Source organism: Platichthys flesus, chromosome 4 (assembly GCF_949316205.1).
Source record: "Platichthys flesus chromosome 4, fPlaFle2.1, whole genome shotgun sequence".
Taxonomy (NCBI): Eukaryota; Metazoa; Chordata; class Actinopteri; order Pleuronectiformes; family Pleuronectidae; genus Platichthys; species Platichthys flesus.
Genome location: NC_084948.1, coordinates 8,032,814 through 8,056,321, shown reverse-complemented (window position 1 = coordinate 8,056,321; position 23,508 = coordinate 8,032,814). Strand labels below are relative to the sequence as shown.

The 23,508-nt window shown below is 40.6% G+C and overlaps 1 protein-coding gene across 1 annotated transcript in view; it reads left to right on the top strand.

The window, feature by feature from the left end:
- The window catches only part of lrrc75a (leucine rich repeat containing 75A), a 54,009-nt gene continuing 30,501 nt past the window's right edge, over positions 1–23,508 (top strand). The window contains exons 1-2 of the mRNA XM_062386743.1: positions 1–1,069; positions 12,297–12,425. Of these exons, the coding sequence (XP_062242727.1) occupies positions 821–1,069; positions 12,297–12,425 (378 nt within the window). The 5' untranslated portion in view covers positions 1–820. The remainder of the gene's footprint in view (positions 1,070–12,296; positions 12,426–23,508) is intronic.

Genomic DNA, 23,508 nt, shown 5'->3' with positions numbered 1-23,508 from the left:
ACCTCAGCCTTTCTCTCCCACCTCCTGTCTGTCATACCGCGGATGTGCAGCCTCCACACGTTCCAGTCAACCGCGACACGCCGCCTCCTCCACAGCGGACACAGGATCAACCTTGGAGGAAGGACGGACGCGTGCTTGGTGCAGGTAAACACATGACTTCTTCCAGCGGCGGAGGGAGGACGGGGCAGAGCAGAGCAGCAGACACTCGGAGGAGATCTACAGGAGACGTAAACATTGCCATGCCCTGCTTCATGCACCACTTCCCTCGATCCGCTCCCTGCTGCTGTGCTCCTGGACAGAGGGTTCTGTTCTGAGGGATCCCAGCACAGCACAGCGGGAACATCACGCTGCTTTCGAGGGTAAATATTTGGGTGAAGTTGTGTCCGGGATAGGAGGAGGCTGTGACGTACCCCGTTCCGTTCTGTGGCTGTTCTGCATCTTGACTTTGCTGCGTTCGTGCTTTGTGGCCATGCTGCAGGCAGCATCCTCCGACCTGTTCCCGACTTGAGCTGCACCGTCCGGGAAAAACAAGTTCCCCAAAGGCAGAAAACCACTGCAGCTGCTGGCTCATGTTTTTACACCATTGTTTTGTACTGTTGGAACATCCTCTCTTTATTGGAACTGAGCGCAATGACATTTGTTTACAAGCAGTTTGGAATTTGCTCACAATGCTTCACATCTAACCTCCAATCTGCAGATTTCAGGAAGATGTGATCAGACATTTGAATGCACAGAATATCTCAGACTCTATTCAAACCTGCGTCCGTATGAGGTACCAGTCTTGTTGTTGTCACTGTTCACAGCTGATTAGCACAGCACCATGGGTGCTAAGCAGACCAAAGGCCAGGAGCCTGGAGGAGCCAGCCCTCAGCACAGCTGGAAGCGGACACCCACCAAGGAGCGGGGGGACATCTTAGCATCTCTCATGCTCAAGTCCGGGGACCGGCTAAGTCGTGGTGTGACTCCACCGCCGTACCAGCGCCGTATTGGCATGATCCAGGAGATGATGCTGATGGCCAAACAGGGCAAGCAGGACGAGGCCACCGAGATGCTCAGGACACTGAGACAGGTAACTGCTGAGTGTGAGTGTGAATAAGAGTTTAAGAGTGAGTAAAAGCTCTGAGGTCAGAGGGTCATGTTTCTACACAGCACAAAACTCCAGCTTCCCGGATTTCCTCTCCTCTGTTTCCTCTCTCTTGCTATTCTGTGTAAGAGTGCTGCACTAATTGTGACACACAAACCAGGCTCACACTGACTGACTGACTCTTGACCTACTGACTAAACTGATTCAATGCCTGATGAATTGACCGCCTCTCCAATATAAGATAGGATAAATCTGTATTGATCCCTCACTGGGGAAACTCCCTTGTTACTGCAGCAGATATTGCTGAATGAACGGGGCAGACGATATGAGAAAAGGGCAATCAAATAGAAACAAAAAGAAGAATAACAGAGAATATTTACATAATATACATCTGGCACTACAGAAATAATCTTTGTACACAAATGCACTTGGGTGAAGTGCAGCTGCCCTTGACCTTTGCATGAGGCTGTATATAATTAGTATATTACAGGAGATATTGACATAAACCTATAGAGAGAGAGAGAGAGAGAGAGAGAGAGAGAGTGTGTGTAAGTAATGGTGAGCAGTTGTGATATGGAAAAACAGTGCAGCATATCAATCACATTGTGAATGGTGGTGTAGAGTCTGACAACAGTGGGAATGAGGGAGCTGTGGAAGCATTGCTCTGCCTGTGTGACTGAACATGAGAACCTCTCGCTGCGTGACTGGCTTGTTGGACCTGTGCTGCTGAGCCAGGCTCTGCTGCACTGGTACAGTGTGGAGACTGCTGCGATTTATAGCCTCTCTCTCTGTGTGTTAAGTCATTTGCAGGGTTTGGCTGCCACTGCTGCTGCAGTTGCTAAACTCTATAGCAGAGTGAAAGAATGTGGTGGAGTGGGAAAGAAAAGGGGAAGGAGGGAAACGAAAGGCCCATAGTTGAGTTGGTGGATTTGTGAAGCTACGGAGAGAGGATCTGTGTGTCACAGGAGTGGAATTATGAAAACTGAATATGCTTGTCGTTGTGAAAAGAAAGTAACAAAGATAGGCTAAAAATAATGTGGAGAGAGAAACAGGTTTATCAGTTAGCTCATTGGACAGCATCACATAGATTCCATATGCCGTCATTGTTCACTGTGTATCCCCCTATGACTCAACCACAGGGAACAGTTAATACACACACAGACACAGTCACACACGCTGCTTTCACAGTTTCTTGTTTGGCTTTTGGAGATTTCCATTAGTTCCTTTATGTTACAGTCCTCTGATCAAATCCATTTAGGTTGTTAATCCATGAAGCAATAGTAAACAGATGAGCAAAACAAACAGGCTTAAAGATGGAGGACACCTCCCCATCCATCATCATTAAAACCGAGGGATTACTATCTCTGTCACCTTTTCATTAAAGGGATAGATCACAGTAAAATGAAAATGCACTCCTTATCTACTCACCACTATGCCTATGGACGGGTGAGTGTAGAGGTTGAGTCCACAAAACACTTCTGCAGACTCAGGGGTAAACAGTGTTGCAGCCGAATCCAATATAATTTAATGGGACCCCTTCTTCAGACGTAATAAAACAACAGAATAAACACATCAGGCCTCCATGCTACTCCCGTGGTGATCTCAAGCCCCGACATTCATATTTGACTCAAAATGGCTTCATGTTTTCAGCTTAAACGTCCTCTGATAGCTTCCTCTGAGGTACGCTCACGTTCTCATGTTCAAACTAAGGCCCAGCACACATCGGCATTGTGGTGAGTAGATAAAGAGTGAATTTTCATTTTTAGGTGAACCATCCCTTTAAGCCATGATTCCCCAAAGGTGAACCACAGTTTCCGAGACACAACAGCACAGCAGTGAGGTTCAAGAGGTCCTCAGCAAACACAGATTCTGTGAGCAGGACATGGATTGGCCAAAATAAGGCTACACACGAAAAGACTGCTTTTAAAATGACTGTAGAAATAGTCAATTAGAAAATAGACAAGATTCCAGATATTAATGGTCAAACCATAACTGAACAAGTTATTAACAAGAAATTAAAGTAGATAAGTAATACAAGATAGATCGATTCATAATTCTACAAAATACACCGAAATATAATCAATTACAAAATGTATATATGCTAATAAAAGGAGAATACTGCGTACCAATACATTAAGATGCATTTATTAGTCCCAAACACATGCACAGGCACACTGATGCAGGTAGGGTAATTTAACCTCTGCTTTTGACCCATCTGGTGCAGGACACACAGAGCAGTGAGCGACCATGTACGGCGCCCCTGGAGCAGATGTTGGGGGAGTAAGGTGCCTTGCTCAGGGGCACTAGACAGGGTAGGGAGAATCCTCTTGGATTTTTGGACAGATCAATCCAGGTTCGTCTTTTTGTTGTTTCTCCGTGGATACATTATATTAACAAAACAATATAGTTTCAACTGTTTCTACTAGAACATAAAACTAGTCAAATTAACAGAAGTGTCAAACACTAGCATAAGAACACAAACTAACACAAACTAAATATGGAACTTGCTAACTTATTGAGTATTGGTTGGACAAAAGATTTTTCGATATGTCACATTGACAACTGGAAGATTAAGTGTCGTCTGACATAGTATAGAGCAGGTGAAGGGATAATTTTTAGCTGCAGCCTAAGTTACATAAACAGTAACTTTCAATAGAATCTTAATGAATATGTTTTATTGCGGAGTAGGATCCACCTCCCCTGGCGATCCACATAATTCGTTCAACAGAGCCCTCTGGGAAGGCTTCATTGGAAACTGATTGGATGTGGGCAGGTGCTTTCAAAAACCACTTGGCAGGTGATTTGACAAACCATCTGTCTGTTATGGTTGACACACAATCAGGAGGAGAGCAAACACATTTATTCCACTGAGAACAGCCGTCAGTGCCAGGATTTGCTCTTCATTCAATCTAGAGCTACTTTCCAGGTATGATAACAGCACCATCTATGCCAAACTATTGAAGAGCTGTCATTGCTGTTCAGGTGTTAGCCCATCTATGCGTTTTGCTTAGACAGCTATAGCCTACTCTCTCCAAAGTGAAAAATGCTCCTAAAACACCTATGGCTGCCATAGAGGTGCAAGCAGACACAGCAACCTGTCCCAGCCAAATGTTTCAGTGCTTTTAAGGCAGCAAAAGTCAGAGACAGACACCAGGGTCTCCTGGAAATTAGCAGAGTGGGTGTCTTCCTCTTGAACTGAAACTGGGAGATGATCACACAGGGGAGCGGCTTGATGGCTGAAGGCTCCGGTTCCTACTCTACTTTTGGAGACAGCAGCATTAGTGATCAACAGACAGAACAGCCTAATGCTAAACAATCTAATCATGACTTAGCTGAAACTCCAACAACATGTCATGTTTGGTCCAACAGGAAAACATGTAACTGTTTTACTTCCACATCATTGTGGCTCATTTATGAGTTCTTACTTTTGAGACTGTGGTGATTGTCTGTTCCATGTTGGAGGAACACAAATTAATTTATCAAACATAGGTGTCGTAATAACCAAATGAAGCACAGTAACAGGTTGTATCCGGTTTTGTATCATCATACAATCTAATGTATTTTTTAGTGGAATTGTGCCACCATTAAATTGTTTGGTGTTTGTTTTTGTGATTTTTAATACAATATGTCTTGGTACTATTGCCATGACAATATTTTTATATAAATGTGTTTTCTGTTTAATTCAGTTCCTTAAATAAAGCAGTCTAAATACGGGAAAAAATCTGAGCGAAAGAAAATGTATGAATGAAAGAAATTTGATCTCATATTTAGATAACTGAAGGTTTTCAACACTCAATGCAACATAAACATTTCTGAGTATTGAGATGTGATTCCCATTTCAGAATAAAGTGAAATGTACTACAAAGCAAAACACCTCTTCTAATGAGGAGTTTCCAGTTGACAGAATGAGCTCCATTGTTTTTAATTCAAACTGTCAGACTATTGGCTGTGTCTCTATATGTAGCCTCATTGTAACATATTCAAATTTTGTTTGCCAACAGCCAGTCTCCATTATAGCAGCAGAGAATTGTAGTGAGCATCTGTTAGCACTTAATGAACTACTCCTGCTTTCATTAAGTGACTTGTAAACGATTTACAAACTTTACGACGTCTCACTGCTCCATCAGCATGCCCATTCTTCATATGATGACGCTGAGAGTGATATTTAAGCCCTGAGCGGTACAGTGTGTGCTACAGTGTCACTGGAAGAGAGAAGGTACTGTGGTGAACACAGCCGTTCACATGGTTAATCTTTGATCCGTCGAGCAGTAGGCCGAGGTCAAGCTCCTCCGACCTCTGTAGGATTTTTTTTTCTTGCCGCTGTTTATGGATCTGAGGATTAAAGAAGATGAAACATCCTCTTGGCTTTTCAACTGGGTCAAATTTATTAATGTGTGGATACACTGTGGCTTCTCAGATTGAAGGATGAGCCGTGGATCATTTATTCTGTGTTGGCAAAGAGATGATGGATGCACAGAAGCCGCGGGAGGCTTTGTGACAGACATAGAAGGATGACAACAACAGGTGCTATTTCACTATGTGCCTCTGACTCTCCCAAAGGCTCTAACGCATTAAAGATGATGTCACGTTTTCGTGTTGGTTCAGGTCGATAAAAATTGAACACGCACCAGTGACATAACCATAACTCACATTTGCCTCCATATTCCGGAGGGTTTGTACCCTGGCAGAAAGGGACAGGGCGGACAGACCGTCTCACGCTGAATTGGATAAAGACAATTACTGAGAAGAAGGAGAGGGGGAAAATCTGTGAGTAGAGGAGGAAAAGGAGCGAGGAAGAGGTGGTAGTGATTACAGAGGCAGTAGAAGAGAGTACTTTGGGGGGAAAAGGAGGAAATGACGCAAAGAGAAGAAAAAGAGGAGAATTGACTTTTTGTGTTTGAAAGACAGGAGGCCTTTTATCCTCTGATTCCCGGGTTTTCCTCTCCGTTGCTCGGAAACCATGGTGATGACAGGAGAGCTCAGACTAAACAGACCCTGATTAATCACACAGGATCTCCGTTAAGAGCTAATGGGAAGACCACCTTCTTAATCACCGCCCATTAATTGACTTGAAACCAAAGCCAGCATATCTTCACCACTTCCCCCTGGGCTGCCTTAAACAATCAGTGTCTGTGGAAACCTCTGTAAGCTGTAAATTCATCCTCAGTCCTTCCTTCAACAATTTTTACTCATCCTATGGTGTGTGACCAGCGTTTTGTGACTTAACGAGCAGCGGTTGTGTTGTGGTCACCATTAATATTGTAGGACTGAAGCTGCCATTAGTCAATAGCTGGGCCTCAGTCACTGTTGTTTTGGCCATAACTCAAAACTCTGTTGCACTAATTATTAATCCTACCTGGTTTATCTACAGTGTCGATTTTATAGTCAATATCTTTCATAAAATTAAACTTTAATTGTCTTCATTGCCTTTAATGTGTGTGGTTTATATATTAGTTTGAATTATTTACTGAACTGCTGTTATTTTTCATAAATTGCATTTTGGGTATTTCAGAGTTCTGTTCACATTTTATCAAAATAAAAGCTCTGTAAGTCTGCTTACTATAAAAAGTGCAGCAACTAAATGGATGATGGGCTTTTAGTTTGAAGACATTGTTGCTGCCATGATGGAGCGCTTTGACTTCCGTAAATGTCCTATATGGTGAAATAAAAAAATACTGATGGACAGTCCGCCTGTGTGCTCCATGTTTGATTGATCATATCTTAACTACACAAACTTGCGAGTGTTCTTCAGGCTCAAGCGTGAGATTTAAGAACTATGATGATAATGGTATGATAAACAGAATATAATTTTTGCATTACATTGTTATAATTATATATTTAATGTTGGATAATTCTCAAAGAATATTTTTACTTTAAGGTCCAAAAGAGATATTCAATCTGTACCAACGCCAAAAACTGCCTTCTGCCACATCAGAACAAATCTGATCGTATGAGTGGTTCTTATATGAGGCCCCTTTATTGCATAGCATAGGTTTCCGGGTCAAAAATGGAAGATTCACTCATCCACTGAATTTAATTGATGACAACACTATAATTTTTTTTTTTTTTTTAAGTTATGACATGAAATACTTCAACCTTTTCCACACATTGCTGTTAGTTATACCTCCTCAAATTGGTGTTCTCTTCGTTAGGGCAGCGTCTATTCATGGTGCTGTCTAATTAATTAATTCAGCTCTGTTTTGTCGGCACTGTAATTCACCATAGTGTGAATGCTGACTGCAGACTGCACACTCTGTTCCATCCTCCTCATTTACATTCCTTAAGTACAACCTTGTTTTAGTTTTTGAATGCTGTCATCTAAAAAACTGGTATTGAATGATGTTATGACTACTTTTCACAGAATTAGATTCCCATCACTGGGTCAAATTAGACTATTGCTTAGCTCACATCATATTGGACAGACCATGAATAAGAGAAGGGTCAGTCTTACTTCATAAGTCAACATCAATATTAGCATCCATGTCGCTGCTCTCAAAACTTAGCCCCTTGAGCACAAAGCTCACAAGTGGACACGACTTCCCATGTGTCCAAGAACAAGAACAAGGTCCATTTGACGGCAGCATTATTTGCATTGTTAGCCAGAAAGGTAGCAAACTGCTACCCACAGTGAATTGAATGAACAGCAGCACCTAGACATCCATTGTCAAACCATAGTAAATTGTAGAATGACACTTGGCAGAGTGCTTCCCACCGCCAAGGCCTAAGAGTTCCCTATAACTAAATCAAGCTGCAACCAACTTTCACACACTCATAGATATCAGCTCAACCAATATGCTTGATTTAAAAAAAAATAAAAATCAATCAATTATATAAAAACAAACAACAAACTGGTCATACTATGGTTCGAGAAAGGGTGATTTGACAAAAATTGTATTTCCGTATAAGGGTCACTAACCTTAATGGTTAAAGAGGAGTTTGAAGGGCGAGATGTCCGCTACCCCTACATCCCAAAGAGAAACAGGACAACACTACCCCATGTGCTTAACAGAGGGGTAGGGCCAAGTGATTGTGTTAAGGGGTGAATTGGATTCTTTTATGGTTCTACGAGCGGTTTGTGCTGAAAAACAATCCAATGCCAGAACAGAAGTTGGCGCAACGGAAGAGAGCTTAGAGAAGCCTACCTCATGAGGTATGTAGAAGAAGTCCAAGTTGGTTTAATTACGTCCTCCCGGCTCCTCACACACAGTGAACTATGGCAACTAGCAGACAAAGGCTGTTGATGTCTAGCAGACAGTTTTTGCTAAAATAAAGTGACACCCAGCGGGTCATAATGCTTATGTTATCGTTTCTTAGCGCAGCAGTTCCCCCGGTCTTGTTTCCAAACTGCTTTGCTAATTCAAAAGCTTGAAGCTACACGGAGGCAGCTAGCGTCCCTCCCAGCTTCCACACACAGTCAGCAGGGACTCCCGATACTAACTACTACCAAGTGTTTGGTTTTAACCTGATGGTAACAGGATTTTGCGCTGTAACCACCGCAGTTAGCATGGTGACTAGCTCGCTAGCGGCGTTATGACAGGCCGTTATAACCGTATGTGACCGTACACACATGCCGTCAGGGCTCTAACCAGCCACCGTCAGCCGGACAACTCAGCTAGCTTAACACACTTAATTAAATCACATTAATCCTAGAATTATAGTTGTGTTTTGGGTTTATTGTGCTATAGGGAATGAAACAGGAAGTTTGAGGTCCTGAAATGTTGTTAGCGGACGTTAGCGGACCAATCACAGCCAAGGGCTATTCGATGGCTCTCCGCCATGCCGACGTGTAGTTAGAAAAATCAGAGCTGCACAAAAAGCACTCCGTGGAGCCCGGAGAAGGCGTTCCAAGGCATAGAAGGCGGTCCTTTCGGTCCGTGCTTGCAAAAAGGAGAAGCACACATTGGCCTTAAGACATGACTGTGACAATGCACCAGCGTGAAAACCACCAGGAGCTTGAAACTTCAACAGCTAAATAGAATTCAGTCATCAGTCATTTTAATATTTACACCTCAGCTTTTCCTACTGTTACATGTCAAAATGTTTTCTGTTAAAAAGAGCTAATGCACATCCCTTGCACGGGGATTTTAGTTCTATTGCAGATTCAGGAAAAGGTGAACCTTTATAAATCTTAGTGGTATCAATCACACATTAAGATATCGACAGTCAGGCTTGTTGATGGCAAAAAGACTTCCCCCTATAGACTAGCATTATATGACGCGAGTAAACTGTGAACAAGAGACTTTAAACAATACAGGTACCAGAAAACTGCCTGTCATAGCAGAGCAAAAAAGAAATGCATTAAAAGTAAAGGCAATACAACCTGCAGTAGTTTCTTCCTGACACCTTCAATATAAAGACTTCTTATTCATGTATGATTGTAACCTCCATCATCATTATCAGTATGTGATCTTTGTTGAAGGTCAATATAAATGTTATATATGGGTTTTCTTTATCATGTTGTCATTTCCTTTTATACCAAAGAACCTGCACTTGATCAATTGTTTGATCCATGTGTATCTCCAGCTCCATGTTCATGTGCTTTCCGAGCACAGCTTTGATGCTGACCACTTCTAATTAGTGTGGGTGGTGCTTCCTAATGAAAGAAAAGCCTGCAGTGTTTTCCTCTTAGCACAATTGTTTCTGTGTGCATGTGTTTGCACTCAACCCACCATCGCCTCAGAGTTCAAGGAAGAAGACTGTGCATTTTTATTTGGTCGTTGTCATGTATATTTCACAAGGGTCCCCTGTTAATAATGCATGGCTTTTTTTGGAGGGTGACTCCAGCAGTTTGTCTTGCTACTGTTTCAATTTATCCCAATTTTACTTATTAGTGTTGCAGACCAACCCCCCCCAAACCCACGTAGCACACAGCGTCAGCACTCGCCTGCGGAAGTGCCGATTGCTGCTTTGTAAACCTAAAGCATGCTCAGGTTCAGATTTAGAGTAATTCAGGGATGAACTATCTGCATACTGGACATGTATATGGCTTCGGAAAGGTTTTTTTCTTTGAATTATAAATGCCAATTTTATTGATCATTAGAATAGATCATTTTTCACTCACGTGCTGTGAATGAAAGCCGCCACTTCCATGTCTGTACGCTCCCGCACGCTCAAGCCTGGTTAGCTTTAGCTTAGCATTAAAACAGGAAGCGCGGGGGAGGGGGGGGGGGTTAACTGCTATCTCTCCTTGATCTACTTCAGTCTCAAAACCCATCCGCTGTCACCTAAAAGCAAATTAACCTCAATGGGTAATGACTAATATTTTAGGGCTTGTTTAGACAGCAGCTATCCTGGCCAAGACTGTCTTTGTTAGCCTTACTGTACAACGAGTCAACATGAGACAAACGTTTCTCTACAGATTCTGCATGTATAGGTTCTACCTTTATAAGTAGTGTAGAGACATGAGAGTTCCTTTTTATTCTTAGCCAAGGACCGAGTTAACCCAAGTCAAAGAAGCTGGGATAATTTAATACCCCTCCCACGCAGAACAATAGACAGCATGAAAACCTCAGTGAGTCATACCTTTCTGTAGGAGAGCGAGCATCTCAATCTCTCTCTCTCTCTCTCTATCTATCCGTCCCTCTCACTCTCTGTCTGTCTGTCTGTCTGTCTCTCTTTCTCTCTCTCTCTCTCTCTCTTGCTCTCTCTATCTGTCCCTCTCTCTAATCATTGGCTCTATTGCCACTTAAGTTCCTTTGAATTCCCTGCACAAACAAACCCAAACATACAAACTTATATTTGCCGACACTATGCTCTTACCTCTAGAGTGAAATGCCTTTACTTACAAACGCAATCACACAGACCCTCACCCAGAATGTGTTTCAAGCCCAATAATATTAGCAGCGAGAATAGTGGTTAGACAGTGTGTATTTTCCAAAAAAAAAACATATATAAATATATATAGGTTTATATAACTTCATTTAGTTTACATTAAATTCATGTTCACCAGCCTAAGCTTCTTTGCGTACATTAGGGTCGTCTTAGCTAAACTTTACAACATGAGGAAATTATGACTGAGAATATACTTTGTACTAGTAGCTACCATGAATACACTCAACCTTTTGATGTGCTACATTTAGATAAATGCTAACAAGAGCATGGTAACATGCTGATATTTTGAAGGAACAACGGGCAACAAGTTTATGATTCTAGTTTCTATGTTATTATGCTAACAATCTTAGCCCATGTTTTAAGGAATGGTGTTATTTTTGCAAGTATTTAGTATAAAGTTTTAGACAAATACATATTTAAATAATGGCACTCGAAAGTCATAGATCATAGATATTGAATTCATCCTTTAGAAACCATAACTATTTATACAGAAATCACAAACCAACCTGCTGTTCGACCCACGAGCAACATACCACCTATAAATTCCCTTGTTTAAAAATGAACATTCTTTGAATACAATCAACTTCTTTTGTAGTGCAACCATTAAATAGAAATATCAATATTTAATGTAGATTGGCCTCTCTCATGCTGACCCAGTGGCATAGCTATGTTTTTTTTTACATCAGGGGTCACAAAGGGGACACAATTTACAAAGGGACCAATTATTTGTCCAAATTCCATGCAACAAATGATGTAAGGCTGATTCCTCAGAGTGCTTCTAAGGGCTCCGCTCTAATCTGTCCCTGTGTTTGTCTATTTCCTTGAAGTGGAAATGTCTCTTTTAGATTTAACAAGACTATTTTTCATGCGTGAAACTCTGCCAACAGGTTTATGCCTCAACAGATTTGATGGAGGTTGAGATGTGACAGATTTTCCTTTTCATTCATAAGCAAGTGAACAGTCAGAGCAAGAAACCCAGCAACGGTTGTTAATTTATTGCTGCAGTTTAAAAAGCAGCATTAAATTCTTAAAGCTCATATTCCAATGAGAGAATACAGTTATTATATTTATAAGCGCTTGTAAAAGTGAAAAATACATGATGTGGACTGTCGAATATTCACATTTTATGTTTGCTGTCGAATTGTCTTCTCACTCTCCTGTGTTTTTTCTGTCTTTCAAGTTTAATGAGCGCCCTATGAGTTCTACCATGTGTAAGATATTTGGTATTGACTGCCTTGCCTCTATGAGTGTTGCTTATATAAGTTCTGTATGTACAGTTGCATAAGTGAGGGTAAGACAGTCTTATTTAATGTGTGTGTGTGTGTGTGTGTGTGTGTGTGTGTGTGTGTGTGTGTGTGTGTGTATATGTATGTGTGTGTAGGATTTGGGCATGGAGTCAACATCCCTGGATGACGTGTTGTACCGCTACGCCAGCTTCAGAAACCTTGTCGACCCCATCACACATGACCTGATTATCAGCCTAGCACGATATGTCCACTGCCCCAAGACGGTAAGACACACATTCATACTCTCAAAAGAAAAGCAGAGAATGCACTGCTGATTACACAAAACACACACACACACTCACAAACAAACACAGACACACACGCACGCATGCACGCACTCAGGCACACACACACACACACACACACACGCACACGTATACTGATGTGATTCCCTGTGTTGCTGCTATCAGATGAGCTCTGGGCTTATTTTGACCAACACTATTAGGTAACAGGAGAAGAGCTGTTGCTGTCTCTTCATGCATGTATTCCTCTATGTCACTGAGGGAGCTAGAGAAAACCTGACAGCAGCCATGCGGGATGAAAAATGCATGAAGGAAGGAGGAGTGAAGGAGATTAAGAGAAAAGACCTGATGTTGCGATGCAGTGTTGTGCTTTCTATTGTGCTGCTGCTTTGCCCACTGCTTGCGCTGTTGAAATAAAGATTTTAAACCATTTTAATCTCTTCAGTGTCAAAGGTGTTTTATATCTGAGAAACATTTAGACAGTTTCTAGGTCTTTGTTCCTGCCTCAAATGATTCAAACACTTATTGTGGATATGTTAATTGTTCTTATCTATATGTGAGCGATTGCTTTCCTCTGACCTCATCTCACGAGTCACCTTCTGGAATCCTTAATTTGATGTATTTCCTGTGAGAACAGGATACTGGTGATGCAGGCTTCCTCCGTATGATTTAAGATACTTTAGTAATTTGTTTAGAATTCGACAAATAGAAGAAAGAGAAGAAGCACATACAATGTTAATCTCAACAACACTACGATCCAAAAACCTTGTTTAGCTTTAGTTCAAGATACACTTAGCCTTTAAATGCAAGCTCTATGTGAAGCTAATCCATAATGTCTTCCTAACTAGTTGAAGAAATTGGTTGATCTCGGGTCAATTTAGCAACATGACTCCGCTGCACTAATGAGCACCATATTGCGTTTAATAACATGACCTCTGAGCATCAGGTTTATGAGAAAATTCAACTACAATTACACTGAAAATGAGATATCCCAATAATAAAGTTTCAAGGTCTCGAGCCTAAAACACCTTACAACAATATATGTTGTTATTTGGCACTGTACAAATACAATTGAATTGAATTGAATCAACAAATTGCCAAAAAATAGAAATAGTTATATAATGTTAATATATGTGTAACGGTTCACACAGCTCTCTGTCTTTTAATTCCCCTTGTTCTGCTCCATCCGTCCTAACACTGACGCATTTGATCACTGTTCTCTTTTACTCTCCTGACATGAAAGGTATTTCAGACTTCCCTTCTTTTCCTTGGATGGAATCACATTTCATCTTATCTATGAATGTCATGCCTCCTTTTTTCAAAATCATCCGTGCAGTAGCTCAGTTTATGCTACATGTAATTTAGACATTGGTTACCATTGAGTGTTTGCAGTGGTGCTTGTGTAGCTCAGCAACAGCAACTCCCTGTAATATAAATATTTAAGCATTACAACTTATAGGGCTGGGCGATAAAACAATATCATTAGTCACAATAGCAATGTAACTAAAGTAAAATATTTATCGATGTAATAATGAGGGATAACTACCTCAGATGTTTAACTGTTGATCGAGTGTTTGTCAATCTATGCTCATAAAGTGTTAAAAGCCTCAACCTTCATTCAGGAGCCAAAATCAGTCTTTAAACTTATTTAAAAATATTAATATGACATTTATCATGTTAATTATCAATATCAACATTTTCAATGTAGTGCCCGGCCCTACAACGTTTTCTTTTCTTTAAAATAACAACTTTAGAGCCTCTTGTCATTAAACCAATGTATTCAGTCTGGAATTGTGGAAGGCATTGTTTTTATCAAATGTGCAGAATTGAACATGGTTTACTGTAGATGGAGCACCATTACCTTTCTCTTGACGTCATGGTCGTGGTCCCCATACGTAAATCAAACGTTCACGCTCACATTTTCCCACTTTCCTCTAAATCTAACCACCAGCTACTTTGACTCAAATTGGTCCCGCAGAACCGGAGCCATTGTTACCATGGATACAGCTTTGTTTACAGCCGATCAGGGAGCTTGTGGGGAAGGGGCATGACATTTCCGACACTGACCAATTAGAACAAACTGGGCTTTCTCTGAGCTGGGCCAAGAGCTGAAATGGAGCGTTTCAGACAGAGGGAGAAAAGAGAAGCTGCAACGGTTTTGGTATGATTTACATTGCCATGAACGTGGTTTAGAGTACCAGCCAATATCAGAGATTTATAACAGATATTTCACCCTTGGTGTTAAGTCAAGAATTGTTCATTTATTCCAATAAAAATGATAGTAACATGAATTCATACAGCGCCCTTAAAGAGACCAAAGGTTGCTTTACATGTGTCTCTGTTCACAATGGACTATAAAGTCAAAAATAATTTAAAATCAAATGACGGTGTTGTAAAGTGAGTGAAGTCTATAGTACTCAATGATTAAAAGTGGATTTAAATTAAAATTTCTAAAGTCACGTTACTCATCTTTACATCTTATTCAATACTGCAGCCCTGAAAACATCAAAGCCATTCATACACAATGGTTAAGTGCCGTCCCTCCATGCAGCAAATTCCCATTAAGCACAAATGGTGCTTTCAGGGACACCTCACATGCAGCACACATACAGGAGCATGCTCTGGCCCCGGGCAGCTGAAACCATTGCATTTGTGCAGAGGAGAAATTGTTCAAGGATGTTGTTTTCCCCGCAAACACAACATTCACAGTTTCCTTCACCTCCATCTGCACTATGTTGTTTCATATAGGTTTGAATGTGGAGAAGGCCATGGGGGAGTAAGGTGCCTTGCTCAGGGGCACTAGACAGGGTAGGGAGACTCTTGGATGTTTGGACAGATCAATCCAGGTTCATCTTTTGTTGTCTCTCCGTGGAGTCGAACCAGAGACGAACCAGAGACCTTCTCTGCCCATAGTCCAAGTTTCTGACACTAGACCACCGCCTCTCACATGTTTATTAGATAGTTGTAGTGAGCCATAAATAAATAAGTATTGTTGATTACAGCTCTATACCATCAATCATCAGCGAGATGGAAAAAGAAAGAGACTATAAGTTAATATAGGCACAAAGGCCATGTATATACGTTTTATTAAATATTTTATAGTCAATATCTTTTTAAACACATGCATGTTTTCAATTTAGTTTACAATATAACACTGAGAGAGTAAACCAGTGACATGCTGGTAAAACACACTCCTGCACACTCATGTGTTATTAGATTACACTCAATCCAATAGGGTCTTCCCACAGACAGCTGATCATTTCTATCGATCAATTCTTCAGTGGTCATATGATCAATGAAACTAAATCTTATCCATCAAATCAAGGAGGACTAACGCCGGGTTCACACCGGACGCGGAAGCGACGCCGAAGCGAGGCGTAAGCGCTAATCCCTAGAGCGCCGGCGCTTGGCGGTTCACACCGGGCGCGGTAGCGACGCCGAAGCGCCGCTGTTATCAGCCTGCAGTAAAAACGGTATTTAATAATTTTTTTCAAGCATATACTTACTTGTTGCTCCAAAAGTAACTGCAACAGCGTCCCAACATGTGTCCTTTTTAGTCTTGTCTTTATACAACATGTTCCGAGGATCATACAACTCACTGCACTTCTCCACTTCAATTATTAATTTAATCCATGTTGAAGAACTTCTCCGCTGTTGGCTCCGTTAAATGTCGGGTGTCGAGGGTCAATTACGTATTCTCCACTCAAACCTATGTGGAGAATACGTAGCCCCCCCCTCTAGGCCGAATTATACTCGTGTTGCACGGACGCACGCATGCACGCAAGACACGCAACACGCCCCTTTCGTGCCCTCTGGCGTCTTGCGTGCGTCTGTCGATTTTTCTAACTATACGACAAAACGACGCAAGCCTCACGCAGCCCGCAAGGCTTGTGATTGGTCGGCTTACTACATCCCGTCCGGAGTCTAGTTTCCGGTTTCATGCCCCACAATACGCGGAAATCACGAAAGATTTAGAAGAACGAATATGGACCAAATAGAAGAGCACGAAGAGCCGAAACGATCGCTTCACGGCGCTAGGCCGCCGCGGCACAACGCTACGCTTTAGCCTCCGGTGTGTTCAGCGCTGCGGTTTAACATGGGAGTGGATGGGAGCCAGAGGATTGGCGCTGCGCTTACGCCTCGCTTTGGCATCGCTTCCGCGTCCGGTGTGAACCCGGCGTAAGATGACTTTAAGTTTTGGTTCAATTTCACGCAGCAGCAATAAGAAAACATTTACTGTGGAACACTAAAGTATAATGTGTGAAGATTGTACTGGATGGTGCACACACAACCACAGCCTGTGTTTATAGGCTAATACAGAGTTGTGTGAAAAGTCTGACCTCTGTGAACCTACACAAAAACTGAATTAGGTTGGAGCCATACGAGAGTGCAGTTTCTCCACACAGCCACAAAGCCATGCTGAGAGCCACTGGGGTCAGGGGTCGGGATCAGTCATGGTGCAGGATGACACTAGTGGTTTCTGTAAACAAAGCACCATTGGACGAGCTGTTGTTTACTTCAGTGATGTGTTTCCTGGTTTGTGTAAACTAAACTGTAGGAAGTACCTGTCACCCGCACTGTTGCTGTGTTCTCTTTTACCATATACTAACATTCAATACTGATGCACTGAGTCAAAATACTGTATATCTGCAGTATCATCATGATGAGACACATTTCAAGTGGGCAGTTGCATTAAATAGCTAAACAATAAATACCTAACCAGGAAAAGAAACAATAAATTAAAAAAATTATGCGAAGTTTAGGGATGGATCTTGATAAAAAATAATAAAAAGGAAAAGCAGGGCGAGAGAGAGAAAAAAGGGTTTGAAATGCAACATGGCCCATAGCCAGTCTCGGCTGTTTGGGTTAATGTGTAATGAATAATAACCACCTCTCCACAGTTCACCCCAAACAGTCATTTATATTTCAATCATTCCTAAAATTGCATCCAATTTTTTTTTTTGGTTTTCTCTGTGGAAATAGGCTTTCAAAGAACAACTCTCCTGGCACACACAAACACACACACACACACAAACCCACATGCATAAACTGAAAATCTGTGGTACTAATATTATTTCCCGGCTGGCAGGACCACACTTAATTTAAATCTATAAATTGTGTCAAATTTCATCACTATCATATAAGTATATAAATTAAATTGGTGAAGATATTTGCATTGAGCTCATAGTGAGTAGAGGAGTTGTCCTGCAGAGAATCATACGAAGCCGCTGAAGGGTCACATCGACAATTTTTTGAGGATTGCTTTTGGATCGGCTCCTGATTTGTTTTACATTATCTCACAATAGTTTCCCGTTCCTTTTTTACTCTGACCATGTGTGAGACGAGGGTCAGACTGAAAGGATTCAGAAGGAATAGAAAACGTTTCGGTAGGTAACGCAAAACAATGTATAAAGCAAAGGAAGCAAAAATGAAATCCTCAAACAATTCTTGTTGGGCTCCCTAGCATTAGAGCGACAAGAGTTTCTAATATTCTACCCATGTCATTGAGCCATTTAAAAAGAAAGGACAAAAAATAAGTTATAGTAGTGTTTTCAACAATAACAATGTCACACAAAAACGAATCATTCTAACCTTTGTAAAGCTAGAACTTTAAGAGCGTATGTATTGAGCTGCCCCAAATTGAGTTGTAAAATAAAGGGAGTGCTGAGGGTATATTTTCTGTAAATGGGGAGTGATTTCAATTCAGTTTAGATAATTGTGTATTCCTGTCATTGCTTCACACTAAAAAGTGTGAAGCAATGACAGGAATATCTTGTGGTTTATCTTTGTGGTTTAGAACTTATGTAAAGCAGCCACATGAGGAAAGTCATCCTTTTCAGTTTGAATCATTGGAACTCTCTCTTCACCTGCCTGAGCCAACAGTCCAGTTACATTAGAGCTCCTCCACACTCAGAGAGTACATTACTCAGATTAAGCTACTCCTCACAGGGTTCAATAATCATCTATAATATATTTTCTTGGTTTTCTTGCACCTACATTTAGGATATTTTTAAACCTTGTGTGTCTGCTCGTAACCTGAAGACCTCAGTGAAGGCCCTGTACTCGCCATTCCACAGTCTTTTCTGTAAAGGCTACCACTTCTCCCTGCAGATCCGCTTGGCAAACTCCTGGCCCTCTTTTTAATCTCTCATGAAGACACATTTGTATAGTTAAGGTTTCTCATGATTCTGATCTTATCGCCTATCTTAATCATTTCATATATTTTTTTATTTGATCTGGTTTTTACTCTTTTCTTATCTGTCACATTTTGTATTTCTTTATCTCTGCTGAACTGCTGTGTGGTCTTTCAGTTCCTTATTGATTTCCCTCAAATTATTATTTTTAACTTGTAAACCAGCTTAATATTATTATGCATGAGATCGAGAAAGCTGACTTCCTCTGAAGTCGCCTGTATAACCACACCTGTTGAAATGGGGCAGAAGCCAAATCAGAGCTAACATGGTTAGTTTTTGTCGAGAAGATTCCAGCTCTCTCACACACAAACACACACAGCAGCTCAGCAGCCTACATACTGTAGAGAGACTGAAAGGTCTTTTCACTGCTTGGTGACTCAAGCTAAGCAGGGTGGCTTGTGAATATATACTTACACCAGCTAAAGGCTTTGCTGCTTTGTCACTGCAGCCGATGTGATTCGCTCTCTGTCTTCTCTGTTATTCTCTCTCTGCAGCTCCCTTTGTTTCACCTCTTCATTCTTTTAATTTCATACCTCCCCTTATCTGCAGCTGTGAATTGGGATCCATGCATCCCTCCATCTGTCAATGTCTCCACCCTTTTCCATTTTGATTCCTCTGCGCCATGCAGAATGGGATATGGGAATTTCCTTAAATTTGGTACAAATATTCCCTTGGACTCAAGGATGATCTCTGGGTAGTGACTGAAAGAATGAGATTGTGAAAACCAGCCACTGAAATAAGTTTTCTAAGGAATCGAGAGGAGTTCGGCCATCTCATCCCAGTAGAACCGCTGCTCCTTCACATTGTAAGGGCAAGTTCATCAGAACATCATGACCTTTAACTTAGAAACCTACTCAACATGAGGGGGAGGAACGAGCCAAATGTTTAAAGAGAAAGAGCAGCTTCCCATCTGGGTGCATATTACAAACCAACCTTTGTCTTGTGTGACAATACCTTAAGAGATTTGTGTCTCGTTCCTCGTTGTCAGAGGATGCAGAATTGCAACGCAACGTCCACACGTGACCAGAGAGCAGAGAGGACAGAAACGTCATAAATACATCGGACAATAATCTGCTCTTTTGAAACATCTGCTCAATTTACATTTCAAAGACTTTGTACCGGGGAGCTGGCAAGTTAAAGTCTGTTGAATGTCTGGTTGAACTGACTCTGACATTTCCTTTCACACATCCAGCTGCTCGGGGTGATGTCCATGTGAAACGTGTGTCGCTGTGTATGTTTGATGTGTGCCAATAAGACCATTCATTAAACTTTAGATAACAGTCAGTCACCGTCCAACACTAAATACACAGGTAACTGTCCAAATGCAATTTTTATTACCACTTTCTCTTACGTTTTTATTTCGGGTTAAGTCATAAATATCAGAAACAGCCAACAACATGTAAAAAAGATACATGGGTGTTTAGTTTGAATTTGGTTATAAAGAGGAGCTTTCCGAGATTTAATTTAAAGTAGATTTGTTTATTACTTACATATTCCCTGCATGGCTTTCATCTGGACCTTCGTCACAGTGAATGTCAGGCAGAAAGTAATAAGAATACGAAATTGAAATATGTGGGAATTACAGTTTCCCAGACAAGCTGAACTTGACATTTGGATATGGATTTATGTGGCATCAAATAAAAAATATCATTAGGATCAAACACAGCGAGTCATAAAACATATCTGTGTGACACTGTCAAGCAACAGGTGGCACATATATCTTCTCATGTATGTTCAGGTGCACCATGAAGGGATGTGGAGCGTCTCACAGGACAAGTGGTCGAGGTTTAAGACTAGATAAGCACTAGGCTTTATAAAAGTAAGTCCTTTTACCATTATCTTACCTCAAATCTTACTTCGTTTTAATCAATAGATGCTTTTTTAATAACATTGGAAATTTGGCTTAAGTTAAAAATTAAGATTATGTGAATAAAACTAGACTGTCACTCAGTAAAGTCTATACCTTAGCCAACAGTCTCCTTATGAAACCATATTTAATTTTCATTTGGATTTGTACTAAATTGCACACCCTCATAAATATCAGTCCCCTAAACCTGTCTTCTGATCAAGATCCATGATATATTCCTTGGAAAATTTATTGAAAATGCCAAAAAAAGGATGTGATAAATAACTCCTGGATTTGCCTCTGTCTCTGGATCTGCACCAATATATAAAGTCTTCTTTCTTGGCTCATGTCCCACCTTCCACCAAGTTTTGTGGAAATATGTCAAGCAGTTTCTTCTTAATCCTGATGCAAACAACCTTACATCTTACATCAGAAATCGTGAATAAAGGGAAAACTTTATTAAAGAGATTATTATTAATGGAAATGTAATATATTTGTGATGTAGGAAAAAGATTGCATGTGAGTTGTGCTATCTGACAAAGATAGAATGACTCGTAACACACAACGTGATATGCAGCATGTTGACAGTAGCTAATTACAGTTCATAAAAAAGAAAGCAAGCAATTCTATAACCTTTTATTGAATGTCTTTTATTAACCAGGCATATAATGTCTAACAGTACGTGAGTGGATGATAAACACACCTTTTATAATGTCACCTATTTAAAATCACAATTCAGTTTGTCGCAGTCTGCAATTACATTTATTAATCTGAGACAGATTTGATCATAACCTGGAATCATCTCCAAGGGCGGTTGTTTTTTTTTGCCTTATCTGTGTTTCTCTCCGTCTTTATCGTTAGTCTCAGAACTAATATTGACATTTCACCTGAATGGTTCAGTTGGACCCGCTAAGGTTTCTTTACCAAAAGAGACAGATCTCATTTATGGGAGGAGATGTGAAGATTTTGGATGAATAGATGACAAAATGCAATTTAAATTGACCTGGATCTCCACCACAGCCCACGCTGAGAGACATCTACCAAAAGAAGACCCTTTGTTTGTGTGTGTGTGTTGCCCTGTCTAGGTGTTTGGCACCAAAGCAGAAGTGATTTATGACTTATCGATAGTTTGCCAGTATTGCTCATTAAACGCACGCACACACACACACACACACACACACACACACACACTAACAGACAAACAGCTTCTCCTCCCCTCTTTGCTGTCTGTGTCTCTGATCCATGTCAAAGTGCTAAATGATGTGAGGATGGTCTGAGGATAACAAATGGAGACGAACATAGAAGGAGACAGATAACAGTGGACAAATGTGCTCCTGTCGCTCATTTACCAACGCTTTCATTAACCCTCAACGTTTTAACACTTTCATGCCCAAATCATTTTGGGGATTTTCTTAAAATAACCCGAAACGCTACGTGCACAGTCAGGACATCAGGGTTAGATAAAATGGATACAGTGTACATAATGTGCAAAGCATAGAGAATGGAGATATGTTTTGAAAAATAGGTGTAATGAACATTACATTAGTTATATTTATTAGTTATGAGTAAACAATAAAACAAATATGCAAATGAATGTGTGTTTCCATCCAGTACCATTATGCAAATCCTGGAGTTGGTATTTCAAAATAAACCACTGCTGAGAGTAATTTTCAGGTCAGGATCCATCAGCATTAAACGATTAGAGAAGAAGTTCCATTTGGTTGTCAGAGCAACAGATTATTTCAGTGTTGGGCACCACATGTGAAAATCAGTCAGAACAGTGAAGTCAAACCAAAACATGCAGCTGAGCGATGCTAAAACTCAGATAGGTGATCTTTTCATGGGTTTGTATCTGTAAGTAATTATTGCCCCTTTAATTATTGATAAATACGTTTCTTATTAATACACATGAAGACGTTACAGCAGTGGAGCAGAGGATTTAGATAAGTAAAGAGAAAATGTGAAAAAGTACTGACCAAGATGCTCTTGATGACGAAGGCTTATTGTTTTGTTGATTTCAATGTTCACACACTGAAATCATTGCTGCTGCTTTTCGCATTTGACTTTGAAATAAGTTCTGTTGAAAAAACGCATTCACAATCGTGTGGTCTGGACTTTCAGATTTTCAGATCTTCACCTCCGAAGATATAATGTTTGAACAATAAAGACATACTGCGCCTGAAGTTGTAGATGCTACATATTGATATTATCGTGGCAACACAAATTAAATTAAATTTCCCTACCTGCATGAGTGTGCCTTTGCATGTCTGTGCACGTGTTTGGGACTAATAAACGCATCTTAATCTTAATCTAATCTTAATCATAATCTTAAACTTAATCTTAATCTAATGAAATGAACCAGTTCATTAATTTTCTCAGTTCAAAAGTTTTGATGTGTGCTACCTGGAATACTATGTGAAACCACAGCTAAATGAATCAAATGTAAAAAAAAATTACAACCTATGAATCTTGAAAAAGTTATTGGTCGTAACTCTCAGGTGGGAAAAAGAAGATTGATAAGAACAAAAGGTACTTTTAGGATCAGGGGATTTCTTTAACATCAAGGTTATTGTACTTCTGATGTCATTTCAACAGTAGTCGTGATGATATGCATTATCTCTGAACATTAAAGAATAAATTGTATATTTTTTAATGTTCAAATTGTTGATTTGTACATGTGTGAAAGGCAAACTGCAGAGAATATCCCAACCCCATTTTGCAGACCTCCTCTGGAGTTCATATACAGCTAGGTGTCTGAATACAGCTAAGTTGTTCCCTTACTGCATTTAGACATAACTCTCAGTCGGCTGTCTGCCAGGTCTTCCACGGGACCTCCTGACTGATGAGACCAGAGCAATATGATGGAATTGTCCAAACAATTCATCTCCACAAGAGAGGAACAGTTTACTAGTAATTTACCCGAGCATGTAGACTCACATAATGGTGCCATTTGCTGTGTGCAAACAAACCTTATCAGCAGCCTGTAGCCTGAGGGGAAGGAGCAGACAGATAAATAAGAGAGAGG